At 35.1% G+C, this 22180-nt stretch overlaps 1 protein-coding gene across 1 annotated transcript in view; it reads right to left on the bottom strand.

Annotated features, from left to right (window-relative positions):
• Nucleotides 1-18743, bottom strand: part of Tyr (tyrosinase) — a 78817-nt gene extending 60074 nt beyond the window's left edge. The window contains exons 1-2 of the mRNA XM_010633721.2: nt 17906-18743; nt 8124-8340 (exon numbers count right to left, since the gene is read on the bottom strand). Of these exons, the coding sequence (XP_010632023.1) occupies nt 8124-8340; nt 17906-18724 (1036 nt within the window). The 5' untranslated portion in view covers nt 18725-18743. The remainder of the gene's footprint in view (nt 1-8123; nt 8341-17905) is intronic.
• Nucleotides 18744-22180: the final 3437 nt, after the last annotated feature.

Genomic DNA, 22180 nt, shown 5'->3' with positions numbered 1-22180 from the left:
TTAAAAAAAATCTTGTTTTGAAGAAAGTTCTTAGGTATACTGAAAGGATTAACTTTCTGTCAATTTCCACTTTTCTCAAGCAAGGTGCTAGCACCATAGCCATAGATGTAACTAATTAGTATTTTTGTTTATTAGAAAATGCTTTTGGTTTGACTCAGAAGAGTTCTTCAATTGTGAATACAAAGCAATGAAACAAATATTATGGTGTGTGAGTGTTTCTCACCATACCATTTTGATACAATGGCTGTGGTCATAGATGCTCTATAAATTTTGTGATTTTCAAATGTGTGATTTCAGAGCCAACAGCGTCACCTGTAAACTTGTCAGAAATTCAAATGTTGTAGCCTTTATAGAAAGCTACTGAAACAAAGAGTGGGATGGAACTCATTATGGATGTTAACAGATCTTTTAGATAATTTGAATGTAATTAGGTTTGAAAACCACTGCTATAATTATTTTCATTGTTTGCACAAAGACAATGGTGACTAGATCATCATTAGTCATAGCCATAAATCCATAGACTCAACAAAGGAATTAAAGATGTTTTTTCCTAAATCATGTATAATTTATTGTAAGCATCATAATTTTTCTGTTTGATAACTTCACTGTTTGCATGTGTGTAATCATTTTCCTTACATGAATGTTATGAAGACACAGTCTGTACTAAATTTTCTATTTTCCACATTTCCTAGATCTTGTCACCAGTCTATGAACAAATCCACAGTGTGACTTTACATAACATAAGTAATGATGCATTTATTCATTTAAAACATTTTCTTGAAACATTTTAAGGACAGTTTTATAAGTGCTTTCTGGATGCTGAGATTATTCTTGTGTGATTGAGAAGACTCAGAATATTGGAACATACAGCAAAATCATTTTCTAAAATAAGCAGAGATCTTTGTAAACAAGGAACTATTCAAACTCCATTCTATTCCATTTTCTTCATTTATCATTGAAATGATAACAATTATTACATGGGCCATATTTCACATACCATGCCTAAACTCTGATAATATATAAATGCTAATTTTGAAGTAAAGCTGATTAAACTTTCTAGTGCCAGTTTGCTCAAGGTTGATCTGCTTTTAGCACTAAATTCCTGTCCCCTAGGTAAGTCTGGCTTTATCAGGATGCAAATGAATATTCCTCAATCAGAACTGACTTATTACTCTGCTGTTGCAAACTTGAAATATCTTAATAATTTTGGAACAAGGTAAGATGTGCCATATTTTCATCTTAGACTGGGCCCTGCAAACTATGCAACTAGTCCTAGACCTGGTCTTGGAAATTCCAGTCTCAGACAAAGAGGCATGGTTAGCGATCCTGAAAAGGTTCTGTAAAGCAAAGAGCTGTCACTACAAGTACAATTCAGTTTCTGGAACACTACTGGACTTTTTCCATGGTGACCCAAGTAAATTAAGTTTCCATACACTCATCCTGCAAATGAACACACAGAGATTAAGGAATTTAGCTGGCATATTAAAGATTATATGTCTTTTAAGTGGTAGTGTCAAAATCCTGTAATTAATGTTCTTATTCTAAACCCAAGAATCTTTTCCTTATACCATTCATATTTTCTTATTCTTCATATTTATATGTTTGTATAAATGAGTATTTTTGTAGCTTTATAATGAGAACATGTACATGCCATGGATAAAAAAATTACCATAAAATAAAATTAGTTTCAGGGAAGTCTAATTGACAGAGATTTTACTTATGTTAGGCATAATTATTTTTAAGATTTTGATAAAAATCACTTAAGATATTTGAATACCACAAGTTTGAGCCCAGCCTTGGCAATTTAGCACTTTATTGAGACCTTGTCTTATAATAAAAATCAAAAGAAGAGATGTAGCTCAATGTAAAGACCCTGGATTCAATCCCCACTTCTACAAGAGAAAAAAGAAGGCATGGGGATATAGCTGATCAGTAAAGTGACCAAGGGTCAATCCCAAATACCAAAACCACACCAAACCAAACCAAAGCAAAACCCCAAAAGACTTTTCAGTTTTCCACAGGCATTTTTCATTTATTGCCTTTCAATTTCAAAGTGTATATTTTGTGTTTTCATATTCCACAGACTCATTTTCACAAGTTAATTATAAATGAAAACATGCAATGTTAACTATTAATATACCTTACTACTTTTTTAGATACTAGGATATATTTCCTTATGTTTTTATGGAATTTAACCCTGATATTAATACTTAAATAAGTTATCCTTCGATAAGTTTTCAGGTGCTGAAACTTAGACACAAAGAGGGTAGGTGGCTTAACCAGGATCATTCAGCTGGGAAGTAGTAGAGTCAGGATTTGGGCCAATTATCTACCAGTCTTCAAAGCTCTGATATTAATTATTCTATTTGTTCAAAAGCTGCAAAGCTATTTATTGTACTAAAATTTAAAACTGGCAATAAATTTTCTGTTCCAGTTAAATTTCTCTTTGTTCTTGTCACACTCTTTGGGAGAAGAAGCTGAAGCCCAGCCTTTTCAAAATGTGCTCTTTCGAGTGAAAGAGGCCTGTGGGTCTCACTGTGGATGAGAATGTCTTGAGCTTCCTCTCACAAGACTTCAGGTAGCACGTGATCAGCAGGACCAATGAGATTCATGTCATAAAATACAGAGAAAGCTGGGATTGTTGGTGTTGTCACCAAGATAGAAGGCCCAGATGCTTGCTTCCTTTATGGTCAACTTTTGCTTCTTTCACATTTAATTTTTTTCCTAGATTTCAAAGGTTACTTTGAAAAGTCATTTTAAGTAGAAAGTACTATCATGTTGCACTTTGTTTCATGGATATAAAGTTGAGCTAGAATTAGTGCTTTGATGAAATGATGCATAACCACAACGGGTCTCCAGTACTTGTCAACTCCTATGTTGAGGATTTTCTTTTTACACAAAGCTAGAAATATGCGAGATGTGGTGTCACACACCTGTAATCCCAGCACTCAAGAGGTTGAGGTAGAAGGATCACTGCAAGTTCAAGGCTAGCTTGGGCTACATAGTGAGTTCAAGGCCAGCCAGAACTACATAGTGAGACATTGCCTCAAAGCAAACAAGCAAATGGGAGGGGTAGAGGAAAGGTAAAAGGGAAGAGAAAAGGAAAAAAAAAGAAACAAAGTCTTTATAAATAGGGAAGGGTGGAGGGGAGAAGGGAAGCTAGGGGAATAGGGAAAAAATAACAACCAAGATATGTCATGTAAAGGTACAAGATCTCAATGATGAACGAAATTGTATTGTGTGTCTAAAATGTACCAATAAAAAGTAAAATGATTAACCTTTCCTAGTCTTACATTAAAACAAAACAGAACAAAAACAAGCAAACCCAGAAGAATGTATATCGTGTTTATCAACATATAGAATAATAAGCACATTTAATGAATGTTTACCATTATAAATGAGAAATGCCTTAAGTGTTTTAGATATTAGCCTATGTAATTTATAATGCATAAGGTAGATATTGAGATTACCTTACTTTGTACATGAAGGACTTCAGATAGAGAAAGGTTAAATTCACCAGAAGTCATATGGCTAGTGAATAATATCATCAATATTTAGAAGTAGTTACAATGTGACTTCCAGGAACTATTCTCTGCTACCTCTAAAACTTGGCCTTTCTACTTGATTCTTGAAGAAAATGTGTGTGCATGTGTGTGTATGTGTTTATAAAATAGAGTAGTACTCAGTCATAAAGAATGAGAAATTAGAAATATTTATAGCTAAATGGATGCACTTTGAGGCCATACTCAAGTGAAATAAATAGGACAAACTTGCAAATACCAAATAGTTTCTCTGGTGTGAGAAACTGAAAGTATAAATAAGGAACAAAATGTGTAACAGATAGTGTGAAGTAGGAAGAAAAGGTCCAAAGGGGAAGGGGAAGTGGGAGGAGTAGGGGAAAAGAAAGAAGGGATGGGAATAAATATGAGATAAGGAAAAAATGGAAACAAGGACTTTGCAAATAGGGAGGGGTGAAAAGGTTGAAGGGAGGTGCGAGGAATGGGGAAAAAATAAGAACCAAGGTGGATTATGTAAAGGTACAAATTCCAAATAATGAATGTAAGCATATTGTATACCTAAAATGTAGCGAGAACATTTAAAAAGAAAGTGTTCTATCAACTCTCTCTTCTGGCAGATTTAGTGTTTCTCTTTTAATGTTTAGATCTATGACCCACTTTGATTTTAGGTTTGTGCTTGGTAAGAGACATGGGTCTAGTTTTAGCCTTTGGCATATGGAAAGTCAGCTTTTCCGGCACTGTTTATTAAAAAGGCTGTCTTTCTTTTGTGAATGTGTCTGGCCCCTTTGTCAAAGTTAAGGTAGCTGGGTGTGTTTGGGATTTTGAGTGTTGACTTTGTATCCAGATATGCTACTGAATTGGGTTGCTAAATCTGAAGTCTTCTGGTGGAGTTTTGGGGTCTTCTATATAGAGTGTCATGCCATCCTCAATTAATGATAATTTAACTTCTCCCTTTCCTATCCTTGTTTTCATTATTTCTTTGTCTTGTCTCATTGTTCTGACTGATGTTTTCAGAACTACATGGGATAACAGTGGTGATAGTGGGCATCCATGTCTTGTTCATGATTTTACAGTGAAAGCTTTCAGTTTTTGACCATTTAGTATTATGTTGGCTGTTGGTTTGTCATAAATGGCATTTATCAAATTGAGATACAGACCATCTATTCCATTTTTCTGTAGAATTTTTATCTACAGTGAGTGTGGGATTTTGTCAAATGCCTTCTCTATGTCTATTGAGGTGATCACGTGATTTTTGTCTTTGGTTCTTTTGGTACTTATATTTACTGATTTGCATATCTTGAACCAGCCCTGTAGCCCTGAGATGAATCTTAACTGGTCATGGTATACAGTCTTCTTAATGATTTGCTGCATTCTATCTGCTGGTATCTTACTGAGGATTTTTGCATCTATGTTCATTAGAGAAATTGGTTTGTACTTCTCTTTTTGGGTTGGGTTCTTCTTTGGTTTTGGAATCAGGGTAATGCTTGCTTCCAGGAATTATTGGGATTATTGCTTTCATTTCTACTTAATTAAAGAGTTTGGAAAGTAATGGCATTAGATCATTTCTATATTTTATGTAGAATTTAGCAGAGAAACCATCTGGACCTGGGCTTTTCTTTATTGGTGAAAAAGTTAATATTCCCTTTTGATGAAATAACTACTTTAATGCAAATCTTTTTGAAAGTGATACACTTTATGTGCTTATTTGAATTCCTTACATGTTACAGGAAGGGTCCTGTTCACTCAGAACTTGAAAAAGAGAGAAAAGGGTAACAGCTTGGGAAAAATGAATAGAGGGAATTCATAATTGAATGACACACTGCATTTTAAACTCAAATAATAATAACTTTGGTGAGATGATGCTTTCTTTTAATCAATAAACACTAAAATATTATTGAATTGTTTTAAGGATGAAATAAGATAGCACATAAGTGAAAATATTTGATACCTAGAGATTTTTATTGTTATTGTATGAACAAGATCATCTCTTTATCAGAATATGGTTGGAAAGCTAATAATACTGAGAAACTAAGTAATCTGGACTCACAGTGATATTTATGGTATGGATGAACAATGTCCCAAAACCTAGTGCCTCTTTCCTGAGTCAGCATATCCCCAACTACACAGCTTTCTGATCCCTCAGGATTAATGAAAAAGAACTAAGTTTCCTCTTACTAAAATATGTTGCCTCACTGAAACAATCTCTTTGATAATCATCAGCCTACCTAGCCTCAATTGAATTTATTTGCATCTGTGTGACCATTTTTCTATTAATTAAAATCCTGTGTCTTGGACAGGGAGACTGAAAACTTGGTTATTCTTTGAGACTTCTTTTTGGCACTCCAGTTGGCCTTTCTTTGAAAATACTCTATTCATCTTAAAACTTTGTTCAAAATTCCACATTTTCAAGGTCTCTCAGTAAAGTCCAGAGCTCATTTCCCATTCTTCAGATCTTCTTTTAAGAGACCCTAGCACAGTGTGTGAAAGCTTGAATTTTGAATGCTAAGTAGTAAATATAAAAGGAGGACAGAAGTTGGGAAGTCATATATTTGTAACATCAAATGGATGCTAACTGTAGGAGAAAGTTGCAATGAGAGATAGAATATTTGCATTCTTAAGGAAATCTCTCCAATGTAGACAGTCATGAATTGGAAAGGGGAAAATGTAATTAGTGGGAAAATCGAACCATATCTAGACCCGGAGTGAGTGATCAAATTTAACATTTCAGTGTGAGGCAGATGGTTATTTTTTGCTTCCAAATGTGATGCCCTCTGAGAAAGACATAAAGTCACTGATGTGGATTTCTGGTTAATAATTCAATCCCTGGATTCAGTCATCAGGAACTATCAAGCAAACTCAAATTGAAGAACAACTTTATTTTAACATGGATTGTGGAGGCTGGATTTTACACCAAAGACCCCATGGGAATATTTCAGATTAAAGAAGACTTATAAGTCTACTTTGCATATTTCTACTGATGCCTGCATTTTGGATATTATTTTTAATCCCTATAAAATCCAATTGGACACACTTAATCCTCCAGGGAATGACTGCTGATTGTGTAACTTCATTTTAGCAGAAAGACTTTGAGACTCCCTCACAATATGAGTTGTCTTCTTATATTATATTGAAAAACCAAATTGACATCATGCACTTCCAAGAAGCTTTAAACCTACTTTGTGTCTTTAGAGTACAATAAAATGAACTTGGACTTTTGACACTTGTGAAAGTAAAGATATTACCTTCCAATGTATGTCTATGTATGTGCAGAGTTAGCTCCACAGCTCACAAAATGATCAAGAATAGATGAATTAATATCTCAGACCTTGTTTCCTTTCTGTCAGCAGAGACTAATTCAATCTTCCCAAGAGGATGGTTGTAAGAACAAAGTAAGATAATGCCAGGCTGTTTGGTTTAGTGCTTTGTGGGTAGTGATCACAAACAATAATCATTGATATTATTGTAGAAGGATAAGTATCATTTCTATTTTAATTTTAGAGAGGGCCTCATAATGTAATTTAGGCTGGTCTTGAACTTAGTATGTAGCCCAGGCTGGCCTCAAACTTATGGCAATGCTCCCACCCCAGTGCTGGAATTACAGGCATGCACCACCACACCTGGCATAATTTCTACTTAACAGCTGACACCTGAATTTCTCTTTAGGGTGTAACTTTCCTTGTTTAAAGTACTTTGGGGTGTAAGGCCCTTTGATTATGGTTTGGAATGAACAGGAAAAGGAATGAGACAGTAAATCAGCAGAAGTTAGGGTACAAACCAACAACAAAAAGGAAAAAATTAAAGGGAAAGAGTAAGGAAGAGAGGAAGATTTGTCTACACAGTAGAGGGACCAAAGGTCTTTGTGGAGATAGATTATCTAGTGTTAGATTTAGATACCTTGCCACAAATTAGCTCTCTATGTTTTCCTTCCTTTTAAGTCTGTAACTTGGAAGAATATATATATTTTTTTTGTGGGTGGATTTTTTTCCTAATGCAAATCAAGGTGAATAGGATGAATTTATGACTAGATTAGTTCTAAGCAGAGAAGGCTAAACAGACATTGCAGGGAAGATAAAAACAAGACTGAGAAATATGTATGAAAATTACATAGGAGTTAGAAAATGCACAGAGCTTTTGTGATGCACAGAAATCTGGAATGATAATGGAGGCCAAGGATTGGTCTGACGGTGAATTCTGTCCTTACTATGGTATAGTTAAGAGAGTAGGCCTGCTTCTGAGAATCCACTGTCTAAAATGTTTTAAACCATATGGAAAAGAGCCACCAAAACTTCAGAAAACACTATACACTCAAAGACCTATAACTATAATTTCCTAATATAAAAAGCTTTGAAAAAAGTCTTGTATTGATACTCCAGTTACACTCAAATTGCCTACTGTCTCCATTCATAACTTTGCTGAAGCAGTATTAATGCATTGGATTCAGTGTGCTGAGAGTTTGCTGAGTCAGCACAGGTATAGTCACCACATATTGAGTCAACCCCCCAAATTCTGAATTCTTGGACACCTTTTGGCCTAGTGTTTTGGATCGGAGATTTTAAACACAAATTCAGGGGGAAAAATAAAAGTGAGTGAAAATAATGACATTACCTTCCAATGTATTTCTGAAGCTGAAATTGGCAGCTTTGTCCATGGAGCCAGATTCATATTGGGTCAAACTCAAGCAAAATTCCACATCTGCTGAGGATGGGAGTCTCGGGGTCCTGGCTTTGTCATGGCTTCCAGGATTCCGCAGTAAAGGTCCCTCAGGGCTTCCATCACATAAAGCCTGACGGCTATTGTATTCCTCCAGTCGGCTACAGATAATCTGTGCAAAACATTTTATGTGAAACAAATAATTATCACTACCTGTAAATCAATGGGAAAAAGCAGTAAGTTTGGAAATTATCATTACCATCTTCAGATTTCTAATCATCAGGAGGTTAATATTTTAAAATAAACTGAAAAAGAAGCAAATCAACTGAAACTTTCAAAATAAGTTATGGAATTTGATACCTAGAATAGCATTCTAAGTTTTCATCTACCACTTAAAAAAATGAGTTGAATTTTCTAGGCTCCATATATCAAACTGTGATAAAAATAACTCCTTCATATACATATTTGATGAGAAAATTAATTCAAGTATTTGTTGATCATCTATTCTGTTAAGCACTGTGTCTGGTTCCACAGGTGGGGTCGATAAACAATAAAGGCAGTAACTTCTCTTTAGATAAAGTCCATAGTACTTGGCATGGTCTATAGTAAACACTCAATAAATAGACATTAATATTAATCCATATTGCATTCAGAATATCAAGGATTTAGAATAGTTCCAATTTGTGGTTTTCTGTCACAAAATGTCCCATTATTGATGCTAATTCTTTTTATATGCAGAATAATATTCCTGATAGATTACTTTTTAAAGCATAACAATTTCCCTGATTACTTAATTTATCTATAACTAATGTGACTTTTGGAAAATCATCAATTTAAAAATGATAATCCCTCACATTTGCATATGAAAAATTCATAGTATGATCACTTCATTTAAATCACAAAGCTATTCTTTACACTTTATTAAACAAGGAAGCAGTCTGAGAAAAGATAAGTGACAATTTCTAGATTAAATGGCAGTGTTGCTACTACAACCCAAGTTTTCCAACTTCATCTTTAGTATACTTTTAGCAACTATAACTAGGTCAGAAGAGTTCAACTTTCAACATTTTTTTAAGCTTGTCTAGATTAAGATGAAGAACAGAACTATATTTCAGCATCTACTTTATGGCTGGCTACAGATCTGAGATGTCTTTGATTTACATAAAATATGATAAGAGTCTGGTCAAATCATCAAGGCAAGAGAAAAGTAGCTTTACATATTGCCATTTTAAAAATAAACTTCTCTTTAGGTAGAGAATGCTTTTAAGTAGAAAATTTTGCTAAAATTATATTAACTCATTTAGCAACACTAAATCGCAAATACTGGAGTAAGTGTTTTAGCTGTGTGTCAGAATGGGCCTGTCTTCTTTCTACACATAGCAGAACTTCTCTAGTTACTACGGGTGGGTTTTCTAACCCGATGAGCATCAGTGTAACTCCACGACAAGCAAGTGATATTAATCAAATATGATTTTGTTTGTCTTGCAGGTACTCCATGCTGAAGAATTGCCAAATTTGGGACACACAGAGCTTTAGTAACCTGCATGTGCACTTGATAGTCAAAGTGCAACAGTATGGACTGGAACTTGTTACCTTAAATATAATAAACATTTATAAGATTAAGATCAGTCCTTTTTGATGAGAAAGAAAGAAAAAGAGAAAGGAAAACTAAGGGATGACTGTTGTACTCATGGGAGGCAGAGTCAGTACTGAGAATAAGTATCTGAAGTTACAGGAAAGAAAATGGGGTCCATTCTATGAATTTCAACTGTAACAGCTAAAAGTAAAATCAGGTATGCTCTGGGGAAAAAATAAGGTAGCAAACTCCATCAGAATAAAAAGTCAAAATACTAATGTGGTACCCCAAGTTCTTCCCTCATTTAACTATATTTGCCTTCCTGGAGATTGTATCTCAAAATATAGTCACACTGGAAGTTAGGGCTTCATCACATGAGCTTGAAGTGGCGCGACTTGATGCACTGGGTAGAGGCTCCTGTGTTAATCAATCTCCTGTCCATCACTCTATGGGACTGGCAGCCCCAGGAGAAAGGGCCACGACTTCACCCTGTACCAACATGTGGGTGGGGGTGGTGGGACAGCTAATTTGTGAAAACAGTCCTAACCCTCCTTCCGTTTGCAGCAAATCCCTTATCAGCAATGGAGAATGAGAGTGGACTATCTCCTTCCTTTCAGTTGCTCTAAGCAGAGGGTGGAGAGGGGCAGATTATTGTGGGGTTTGTACCACAGGATAGAGAATGGTAATCAGAACTCATTCCAGGAAAGCAAAGAAGCTGTTGCAGAGGTTGTAGGAATAATCACATGAAAGCTAAAGCTCTAAGCCCTTAATGTACCCACTATGTACTGTGTCCCTCTGATGTCTTCTTTTTTCCAATACCGAGGATTGAACAAAGGCCCTTAGCACTAAGTTGCATGCTCAGTCATTTTATACTTTTTATTTCCAGATGTGATCTTGCTGAGCTGCCCAGGCTGGGCTCCAACTTGTGAACCTCTTCACTCAGCCTCCCAGAATGCTGTCATTTTAAAATACAAATTCACAGATAAAATTATTAAGAATATCAAGGCCCAAATCACAGTTTATTTAATCTCCAATATGGAGCCCACTTCTAAGCATAGAGTGTTGTACAAGTGCAGTAGTTATTCATGAAAGTAGCTCTGGTCCTGAATGGGAATGTGCCTTCTTTTCTGGTTCTCTATTTTCTATCTTTCAGCTGTGTTAAGCAATTTCATGGTTAATATGCCATGTACATGGGTAGGAACTCTCAAATTCATGCCTCCAGTGCAAAACTACTTCTTTGTACTCTGAATACATATTCAGAGTACATATATTCATATATCGTAGAATATATATCTATATGTAACAATATATCAGCATTGCCTTATATGTATCTCAAATATAACATTTAAAATGAAAAACTTGTTCTCTATTTCCTTTCATACCAACCATCCTGCAATTTAGCCAGAAATGTATGAATCACCACATCCAAGCCAGAAATCAGCGAATTTTATTTTATATTCAATTCTACTTTGTCTTTCATCTTGGACGTATCAGCCAACGTCATCGATTCTTCCTCCAGAACGTAGCACGAATCTGGCCACCATTCTCCACTTGCTTGCATCCTGTGTGGTTCTGCTGCCGAAGTCAGACTGCCTGCTGTTTCTTGGGCACTGCTTACATTTCTCCATTCCGTGACTCTGCTTGTCACTAAGCCTGCTCATCCCTTGGTGTGTGTCAATATGCTATTTATTCTTTAAGGCCAAGATAAATGATTTGTGAAAACAGACATTGCTATTTCTGAATGCAGAAGAGCACTAGGAATTTATCAGATTATTTTTCTTATACAGGTTGATCATTTCTAATTTGAAAGTACAAAATATAAAATGCTCCAAAATTGAAAAATTTTTGAGTGCTAGTATGATGCCACAAATGGAAAATCCCATCCTGACCTCATGTGAGAAAGTCGTGGTGGACTGATAGGCCATCAGCCATAAGGGCCCAGAGAGTTGCGCGGTTATGCTGCAATATTGTGAAGGTCACTGTATTTACTCAAGCTATGTGTACAAGATATATATGAAACATAAATAAAATTTTGTATTAAGACTTGAATCTCACCCTCAAACTATTTCTTTACGTATATGCAAATATTTCGAAATTCAAAGAATCCAAAGTCTGAAACACTTCTGGTGTGAAGCGTTTCAGGTAAGTGATATTCAGTTGTAGTTTCATTTATGTGTAGGTAGAATCTGGAATCATGTCCAGCACTGTGTAGAGGTCCACTAAGTATTTGTTGCCTGAATCAATAAAATAAGTAAATGAACAAATGGCTACTCAACAGCAACCATGTATTGAACACCAATTTTCCATTTTTGGTACCAATCTTGCCTTAAATATTCATTTCCTTCAACATATATTCAATCTCTTCTCTGTCCAGCCCATAAAGTACGCCTCTATATACATTTATAAAAACTGACATTCACAACATTGTGGATTTCTCTTATATTATCCCTATTTTAATGATGAAGAAACAGCCTGAATATGGAAGGGTACATGAGGCAAGTAGTATGCATTGTTCTGTGTTGTTAATAATTAATTTATGGACAACAAGTAAGGCACATGCAGTAATATTTTAAAAATGAAAAGCCTTCCTGGCCAGCTGTCTGTTTCATATTTGAAAATAACTGGGACTATCCTATTGGTCTCTTCCTCCAGTGAGTTTGCAACTCATAGGCATGTAAAAGAAAATTAAATTATCTGTAAAAACAATTGAAAAAGGGATGTCTGTTACCATGTTAGAGACTGGCAGAGAGGTTGCTTTTTCCTTGGTCACTGAGACACAATTTATGAATGGAAGCACTGTAAAGTAGAAAAGAACAAGGCTCCAGATTCAGTTAGAGGCTAACTTTAGTTCTGGCTCCTCTGCTATCACTGTGACAATGAACATGATTTTTAGGCGTGCTAAGTCTCAATTTTCTCCATTTTACAGTGATATATTATGTGAAAAGAAACTCTTCAACAAATAGTTCTTGGCTTGGTGAATATCAGTTTCTGGATTTTCTCACACATTGTGACATTCCTTTATCTTTTTATCCATATATAGTTGAGTGCCTCATCTTAATGACATAGGGCACCAAGTAACCCAACTAAGGAAAATAATCCAACTAATATAAGAGAAATCTTATAACTCCCAACCTGCTAGATATCTGAAATGAATTTGTGTTCTGTAAAATCAAAGAATGACTTCTAGGAACAATGGAGGTTAAGAGTAGGTAGAATTTATTGAAAGATAGCTTCTTTCTAAGCGAGACACAAGGAAGATCAGAAAGTGGGTGGCCTGCTCACCTCGCTTCTCAAAGATATTTTATTGAGCCAAATGACAAGGTGAGGCAGGTAAAAGCTGGGATAAAACTATAGTCAACTAATAAGATCTCAAGTATTGTCGCTTAGGTAACATTGATCTAATGGGAAATCATGAGGTGGAACAAAACTATGATCAACCAATAAAATTACAACAAGTCTCATCACTTAGGTAATATTGATTAAGTGGGGATTAAATGGGGACACTAGTCACATAGCAAGAAGAACAAGGGTTTCCCCAGAAGGAATAGGCTAGAGACATTTTCATCCCCAATTAAGGTGATTGATGTCTATTTAGAATAACAAACATTGCTATTCATCTCTAGGGAAAGTATGTTGATATAGTTCTTTCTTTTTGAATATTGACTTTTCAATAAATGTGTCTCAATTGTTTTCTGTGCCAAGGACCCAGTCTTGCCTAATTGCCTTATAATATTCTTTTACTTAGCATAGCTGTCTACAGTACTAGCAGTATGTGATATGTAGAGTCAGAACCAGAGCACTAAAATAAAGTTTTCCAGATTCCAAGGGTAAAGGCACTATATGCATTTCTGCCTGTTAATAGCTTAGGAATGATTGAATAAAGCTAACCTGACTTCTCACTGAATCTGATATGTTGGGCATCTTAATAAATTCCATTAAATGGACACAACAAGTATATGCACAAATCATTTTCATTTGTCTTTGAATAATAAACCCAGGATATTTTCAAAAGATTCTTCTTCTTAGAAGGCAACTGTAGCAGATTTTGTTCAATTAGAGAGATTGAATGGAATTATTTTTGCTGAAATGGGTGGAAATATTATTAACGAGAAATAAATTTTCCCTGGTTCCAGAAATAATTTGGAAAACTTAACTCTAAATTATTGTCTGTTCTGAATAACAGTAGGTAGAAATGGAAAAATCATTGGCATAGTGGCTCTCACCATAGATTGTAGTTGGAAAGTTCTGGTTTCTAATTCTGACTCTATTAGCTACATGACCTCAAGCAATTTACTTAAACACTCTGTTAAGTTATTCATCTGAAAGTGGGGAATCACAGTGAACTCTTATCAAGGATAAAATAATGTAACTTGTAAAATACATGGCAGAGTGCCTTGTCTATAGTGTTTAATAATAAAAATTGTTGGACCAGGGATTTAGCTCAGTGGTGCTGGGCCAGCCTTGCATGCCAAGGTTCAATCCCCAGTACCCCCCGCCAAATTGCTATAATTATTTTGAATATAAGACCATTGATTAGGCATCAAATTATTTTTAATTACACATCTATACCACTGTTTGAATATTCATTATTATAATTACCTTGACATTATTTTATAGTATTTTCTCATATTACTTTCCATATATGGAACTCAAACAATGTATCAGATACTAAACAAGTCATTTTACATGAATAGATTTCATTATATCCCCTCACAGTATATTAAAATACATTATTCTGATTTTAGAGACAAAAATCTCTCAGAAGGAAAAAAATTGAAACAAAGCTTTTGTAAATGGGGAGCGGAAGAGAGGTTGAAAAGTGGGGAGGAGAATGGGGAAAAATTAGGATATATTATGTACAGAAACAAATTTCCTATGATGAATGTGATAAATATGTATGACAAATATATAGTACTGAAAATAAAGTTAATAAAATCCTAGAAAAATCAGAGCCTTGTAACTAGATGTATTATAAAAATACTCAAATTCATGTTATGGACTCAAAATAGTATTATACCTTTTCTTCTATGTTTATTATTTTTATATTTCATTTAGTCTTATTAACACAGAAAACAAGTGTGTCTATTGTGCCCCAGTTTATTCTGTTGCAAAAATCCAAAATTCAAAAATTTTAAATATCATGTCTCATACTGTTGGGTAAATAGCGGAATTTGGGTAAATAGTTAAATTTGAATGCAGGTCTTTGATGACAATTTTGCTCTTTCACTATTTTAACACAAGTGGTTTATGACACATCCTTGGGGTTGCAATCAAATGTCCCAAGTCAAAAGAGTGAAAGGGAGAGAGATGTTATTAATCAGGAAGACTATTATACAGGATTTCTTTAAATTTTAAGAAGTAGGGATAAACTATTGGTTATTAGTAGTTCTCAGGAGGAGTGATTACATTATGGAATTAGAGATTTATTTGAAAAAATTTAAACCATATGACATTCCACAAATTCTTTTTCATAAAGAAAAAAAAAGAGCTATTTCACTGAGCTGTTACCATGGTTACCTAAAACCCATGACTTCTGCTGAAATGTGCTGTTTTTCCTTCCCACTGTTCATTTCCATGTGATGTGCCTTCCACCTGATTAGTGAATCTTCTAGCCACAGTCACTCATGTCTGTCATGCAGGAAATTTTTTTTTCTCTTCATTTTGATTTATCATGACAAGTTTCCCTGATACACCTTTTCATTTTCTTTTTTTAACTAGCTTATCTACTGGTTGCATAACATTAGATCTAGTTATATTAAGCACCATAAATATTTTTCCTGAAATGTTAGTAAGCAATCCCCTTTCTCTGAAAATAATGGAGTTTTCTAATTAATGTCAAGCATGCTTCTACTTTAAAAGCTTCTGATATTATATATATCATTGAACAGTTTGGTCCATAAAGACATGAATCATGTATATAATCTTTTTAAGAAAATTAGTATTAATGTCCAATTTTAAAATGTAGTACTTTATTTTGTAGAAATACTTCCAGGTAAATGCTATCCATTTCACTTAAAAAACACTCAAATATGTTGTGATCTGTGTTTTGATCTCTTTTAAGAGAACACATTCATATAGATACCAGAAAGAACTACATAAAATTTCTTACCCTTGACTTTACGTAGTGGTTGTATATTGAAATGTTGTATTTTTGGCATTCAGATTCCAGAGTTATAAAGTATTATCTAAGATCCTAGAAGTCATCCATGCAGATCTTAATTTTTTAATCTATGATAGCATTGGAGTGAACAGTTCTCTGATTTTGTTCACTTCAAATGCATTAATGAAGACTAAGTCATGTATATATCATTGTCCTGAACTCTGTGTTTACAAAATATTTAAAAGTGGTCTCTGTCTTGGAGCTTCTGAAAGTCTGGTGGAGGCACAAATTTGAATATAGCTACATGCACTAAAGAGTTATAGGTGTTCCAATGTAAATCTTTACAAAGCATAATAATGGCACAAGGGGAAGGGGAGAATTCTACCTGAGTAATGGAGGTGGGTTATTAAAAGCCTAATAAAATATTTTCAGTATACCATAAATACAGAATACATCACTGTTTGTTCTCATGTTGTATGAAACACATGAATTTTAAGGAAGTTAAACTGACAACATGTTAAATTATATATCCATGAATGAGTAATTTATTTAACTCATTCTGAGCCTAAACAGCATAACTTGATGTGAATAGCAAGTGTTAGAACCACTTAGTTTTCATCCTCAGATATGTGACCTTGGAAAAATCATCTTATCATTTTAGGCCTTTCTGTCTTTTTTTTTTTTTTTTTTACAAAATGTAGGCACTACATTGGGTATCACTGAGGGTTCTCAGCTCATAGTTAATTAATGACATTAAAACTCTGAAAGCTCTATTTATGAGTCACATGAATAGATATTGAAAAGCAACCAAAAATGGAAGCTTTGTATCAAAGCAATCCACAGTTTAGCTAACTGGGAAGGTATTAATGAACTAATTTATCCAAGAATCAGGTTGATCTCATTTCATGCAAAATGGTCTAGTTCTTAATTTGAGCATTCAATTTAGGCAAAGGCTTTCAAATTAATGGTGTGTTTACTACAGAAACTGTGTTTTTATAAAGGGCAAGTAAAGAAGATGCCTAAACAATTCAACAATTTACATATTAATTACATCAGGGATACTAAGTGCTGGATGCACATTAGAATCACACAGAGAGGTTTTAAAGATGTAGACACCTACACTTCATACCATACTACCAGAAGTTAGATTTGTGAATTCCATGTAGTTATTTTTGAATATATTTTATAAACTTCTTGATTATGATGCTGAGAACTATTGAATAAAATCAATATGAACAAGCAATTTTAATTTTTGAAGGACTCTAACCAGATAGGTGAATGAATGGAAATAACTAACATGATTTGGGTTTCACTGTTGTATCTGACAATGATTATTCCTTGATACCACACACAGTAGGTAGATAGCAAATTTTCCTTGATGTAGCACTTTTTATTTAAACTGTCATTTGTTTCTTTTTCTTCAAAGGACTTTCTCCACCTCTTTTCCTTATTTTAGCTATAAAACCTATTCTTATACAGCACTTTAATCACACAACAAAGTTGATCTTAATATGGTAACAATTTCAGTCTAGTGCTTACCCACTAGACCCAGTAAGTTTTCTTTAGAATATAATAAAATTGACCATGTTCACAAAGAGGAAAAAATGGAAAAAAGTAGCTCAATAATAAATAGGTGATTAGAAAAAACCAAAACACAAGATCTTCTGGTAATATGCACCTCATGTAATAAATATCAATTCATTATCTCTCTACTAAGCTTCAGTGGGTATGTGATACTTTAGTTATTTATTTGCTTTTTTATAATTTAGATAATCCTTCAGCTTTTTGGGTCAAGTAAAGCTACTAGTTAAAAAAAAGCATTGTAACTGACTGAAAATCCCACTTCCAAGCTCCTTTCAAAGGAGGTGGATATTGGGCAAATAATCCCACAGTTATCTAGTTAATTATAATTATGAAGTGTTCTGTAAAAGTTAGCTACAAGGCACAATAGGAAACCTCTACAGGTAGAGGGATGCCAGAGGAATTTTATGAAAATCCGCCTGAAGAAGTGATTGCTAAAGTTCCTGTCTTTTTTCACACTGTGCATCCAGCACATCTTACCTGCCAAGAGGAGAAGAATGATGCTGGGCTGAGAAGGTTAGGGTTTGTAGAATGGCGACCTCCCATGTACTCATCTGTGCAAATGTCACAGGTTTCTGCATCCCTCCAGTCCCAGTATGGAACAGTGAAGTTCTCATCACCTGTGAGCTTTCGGATTTCTTCTTCCCACAGTAGCAAGAAGAGTCTATGCCAAGGCAGGAAACCCGGTGCTTCATGGGCAAAATCAATGTCTCTCCAGATTTCAGATCCTCCGAGCAGTGTATCCCTTGATACATAGTAATGCATCCAGACAAAGAGGTCATAAATATTGACATCATTAAACATGGGAGTTGATCCATTCTTCATTTGGCCATACGTGCCTGTGGGAATGACATAGTCAGCACTGATGGTATGCTTTGCTAAAGTGAGGTAGGCAAGGAATTTATCCTTTTCTAGGACGCTCAAATTGAAGATGTTTCTTCTCACCAAAATGCGTTTCTCTGTGCAGTTTGGTCCCCAATATCCAAACTTGCAATTTCCGCAGCTGAATCCCATGAAGTTGCCAGAGCATTGGCAGGTTCTATTATAAAAGACAGAAGGCCAAGACTCCCTGTCATCCACCCCTGTGAAGGGAAATTGAGGCCCAAATGGTGCACTGGAGAGAAGGATGTCCTGACAAGAACCTCTGCCTGAAAGCTGACCACAGGGACTTCCATCCCCGCTCCATGGTGGGCAGCATTCCTTCTCTATCAGGTTCTGAAATGAGGTACAGGCTCGAGGGAAATGGCCGGTGGAGGTTTGGAAACTCCACATCAGGCAAAACAAAGCAGCCAGAAGCATTTTTCCTCTAGTGCTTACAAGATCTACTTAACCTGGTTAATTGGAGCCACTGACTTCTTTTTCCAGCAACCCCTGTAGTGACTATCACATGTCTTGGCTAAGACCTGTATAATACCACGCCCACACCCAACATCAGTTTTCCTGTCTATCTTAAGCTTTCATCTTGTGGAAAGCACATGACTAACTTCTTTGGCATTGGCATGCATCCCACAGTGGGATTGGCTTGTGCTAAAGTGAGAAACACTGAACCATTAATAGTTTAATTCTCACAGTTACTACAACAAAAATATTTAATACTAATAATGCTTGATCTAAGCAAACTCAGCTCATTAACTAGGAAATTAATGATAAATTAAATTTGGAAATTAAGATAGATTACTTTGATAGCTTGGTAGTCTGCTTCATTGTGGGAACTTGTCAACTATAATTTTCAAAAATCTCTCTCTCTCTCTCCCTCTCTCTCTCTCTCTCTCTCTCTTCCTCTCTCTCGCTCCCTCCCTGACTCTCCCCCAAGGTATAGTTACAATGTTTCACTCAGAAATAGTGAAATCATGAAATTATTTGATATTTTACAAGATTAGTCTTTCAAAAATTTTCAATTTGGTGAGTGAACAAATAAAGAGTAAACATTTTTTTATTTTCTCAATTTTTCTAGGAATTATTTTTCTCTATATAGCAAGCTAAAAATTGAAATACATGGCAAAATATGCTATTCATGTTTCTTTTAAATAAAATAGTATAAAAAAACACCAAACTTTTAATAGAAAGTATGATTTTGTGAACTGAGGCTACAGGAAAAGATTGCATAATTTTAGTCAATAGCATGTAGGTGCTATTACTGGAGTATCCCTTAGGAACAACTTCAAAGGATGAGTGTAAGTTGGAAATACAAAGAAGAAGGGAGAGAAGCCTTGAGGTGGGAAACAATAGAGACAGGAACTGCATTTCATCTGCTGCATTGGATAATTAGATGCAGATAGTTCCCAGATATTATAGGTAATAATCTGAGATCAATTTAGAGAGAAATTTGGAGACTTGCTAAATGTCTTCAAGTGAGTCCTTCTGTAATCTGAAGTGATAAAAAGAGAGAAGGCAAAGTATAACAGCCCCTCTGAAGCTTCCTTCCTCATCGTGCTCCACACTTAAAACTAGGTGGCCTTCTCAATTCAAAGGACAAGCAAAAGAAAGTAAAAGTTTGAGGAAAGCATCAATTTTTCGACCCTGAATTGAAGGCTTCCAAGGAAAGGCATTACTTTCTTGGTGATGCTGAATGTCAGCTTTCTTGCTTTCTTCTCTTCTTACTAGAATTTTTCTCATTATAGAAAATTGTTGAGGCTCCTCCACAGGACTCTCTTGAGACTCAAGACAGCCTTTGCTGGTGAATACAGCAGTGTGTGGGTGCAGAGGAAAAGTTTCCATGGAAATGCTGCTTCTGGCAGGGATCAGGAAGTCATCACATGATCTCCTCTAGGAGGCTTACCCTTATTTCTCTGCTTCTTTCAGAGCCAAAAAAGAGATTAAGGGAGGACTTCTTGTCCCTGGGGAGTCTTGGTTCTGTATTACTTGTGACCAAATTTGGCTTTTTGTAATTCTTTTCCATCTAGTTACATACAGAATTCATCCTCTCATGTTCAATTTAATTAAGAATTTTGCCTTTCACTTGCCCCCATCAGACTTTCTAGTGAAACAACTTAGAAAGTCTCCATCATGCCTTCTCAGGAATTTTGTGTCTGTTCTCCCAAGCCTATTTCCATAAGCTTCAGAGCCTGGTTAAAGGAGTGAATAAAATATACCTTAGTTTCTTAATTTTCTTTACAGAATTTGATTTCCTTAATTGACCATTCTTTTTGTTCCTCCTCAATATAGACCACTCTCTGTGGTGACTATGTATAAATAGTCTTACTGTCAGTACTGAGTCCCAAGACACACTTAGACTGGTTTCTCTTGGACTCTAGATATATATATATATATATTCTTTAGGTATCTCCAGGTTACAGGATTTGAGAGTATTTTTTTCTTGGGCCATCCTTGCACAATTTGGCATGAAGTGAATGCCATATTTTATTAGTTAGAACTAGAAATTCAGTATATACTCTGCAGATATTTACAGAGCATTAACTATCAATCATATTCTGAGAGATGGGTCCTATGTAAATACAAAATGTAGTTTTTTGAATTAATATTTAAATTTTAATAATTGGTAATAATTATACTTTTGCATATTTTAAATAACATGTTTTCTGGATCAAATGACTTTAAAGTTTTTATAAAATAAAGTAATAGAGCTATTTAGAAATATGATAGAGCAGCTTATTTAGTTTCATGAAGGATAATCCAAGATGGTTTTCTGGGAGAAAGGAAGTTTCAAAGGATGTTTCGGGGTTTGGTAGAAATGTGCCTGGTGAAGACAACAGTGGGGATGGGAACTTTCCAGGCATCCCTGGAGAATGCTATACAAGGCCTCCAAGTCTTAGCAGCACAGTGCACTTAAAGATCCTAAGGACAATTCAGGTGGGTATAATGATATAAGTATGGAAGTATATATATATGAACCAGATCATAATCTTCAAACAGTTTGTCACAGAGTTCTGATGCAAAAATATGTGAATGCAAGACATTTTACTCAAGCTACTGAGATAAGAATAGATGTAAAAGTGGGGGCTAGAGTAAAATAACTGCAGGGAAATAATTACTGGAGTAAACCAGGCAGGAATTGATGCTGCTTGCCCAAAGTGATGAACCTTGAAATATATATAAGTGAGCAGATCTAGGAGATATGTAGAGGATCATTTCAAAAGGAGTAAGGGGTGAAGAAGAAAGAGATTTAGGGTCAACTGAAGTTTCTGGCTTATGACATTAAGATAAAGGACAGTAGAGGGTAAAATGCTTGTACAAGTTGCATATTAGCTCAGTTATAGATTTTTTGAGATTTAGAGTATGACTGACTCTCTATTTCTTTTATTTTGGCTTTTGGAGATTGAACTTGGGGCCTTGCACTCGTGAAGCAGGCCCTGGAATCACTGAGCTAAGTCCCCAGCCCCTGACCCTCTATTTCTAATGTTTGCATCAGTAATTTGCTCACTTCCTGGCAGTGACCTGGTCAATATTCCCTTTTCCTCATTCTGATCACTTATATTTGCTCCTTTATTGATGGTATTTTGGACACATTTCTCCAGCTTAGCTTCTCAGATGTTTCTCTTTCAATTGTAACAGTAGCTGTAGTTTGCTGAGTACAAATAATGTAATTAACTCAATGTCAATAGCTGCCATATACAAATAAATTTTACTACAGGAACAGGTGAATATTCACACATAAGACAAAAAATATAATAAGCCAGAATGTACCCATCGCCAAACCTTAATAACTACCTTTTTTGTGTGTGAGGGCCTTATTTTTTCTGATCTCAACATCTTAGAATTTTTTCCTTTTTTTTTTTTTTTTTTTTTTTTTTTTTT

This window comes from Fukomys damarensis, unplaced genomic scaffold (assembly GCF_012274545.1).
Source record: "Fukomys damarensis isolate Sample0158 unplaced genomic scaffold, DMR_v1.0_HiC HiC_scaffold_16, whole genome shotgun sequence".
Taxonomy (NCBI): Eukaryota; Metazoa; Chordata; class Mammalia; order Rodentia; family Bathyergidae; genus Fukomys; species Fukomys damarensis.
Note: the sequence above shows the minus strand (reverse complement) of the source record. Positions and strands in the feature narration are given on the sequence as shown.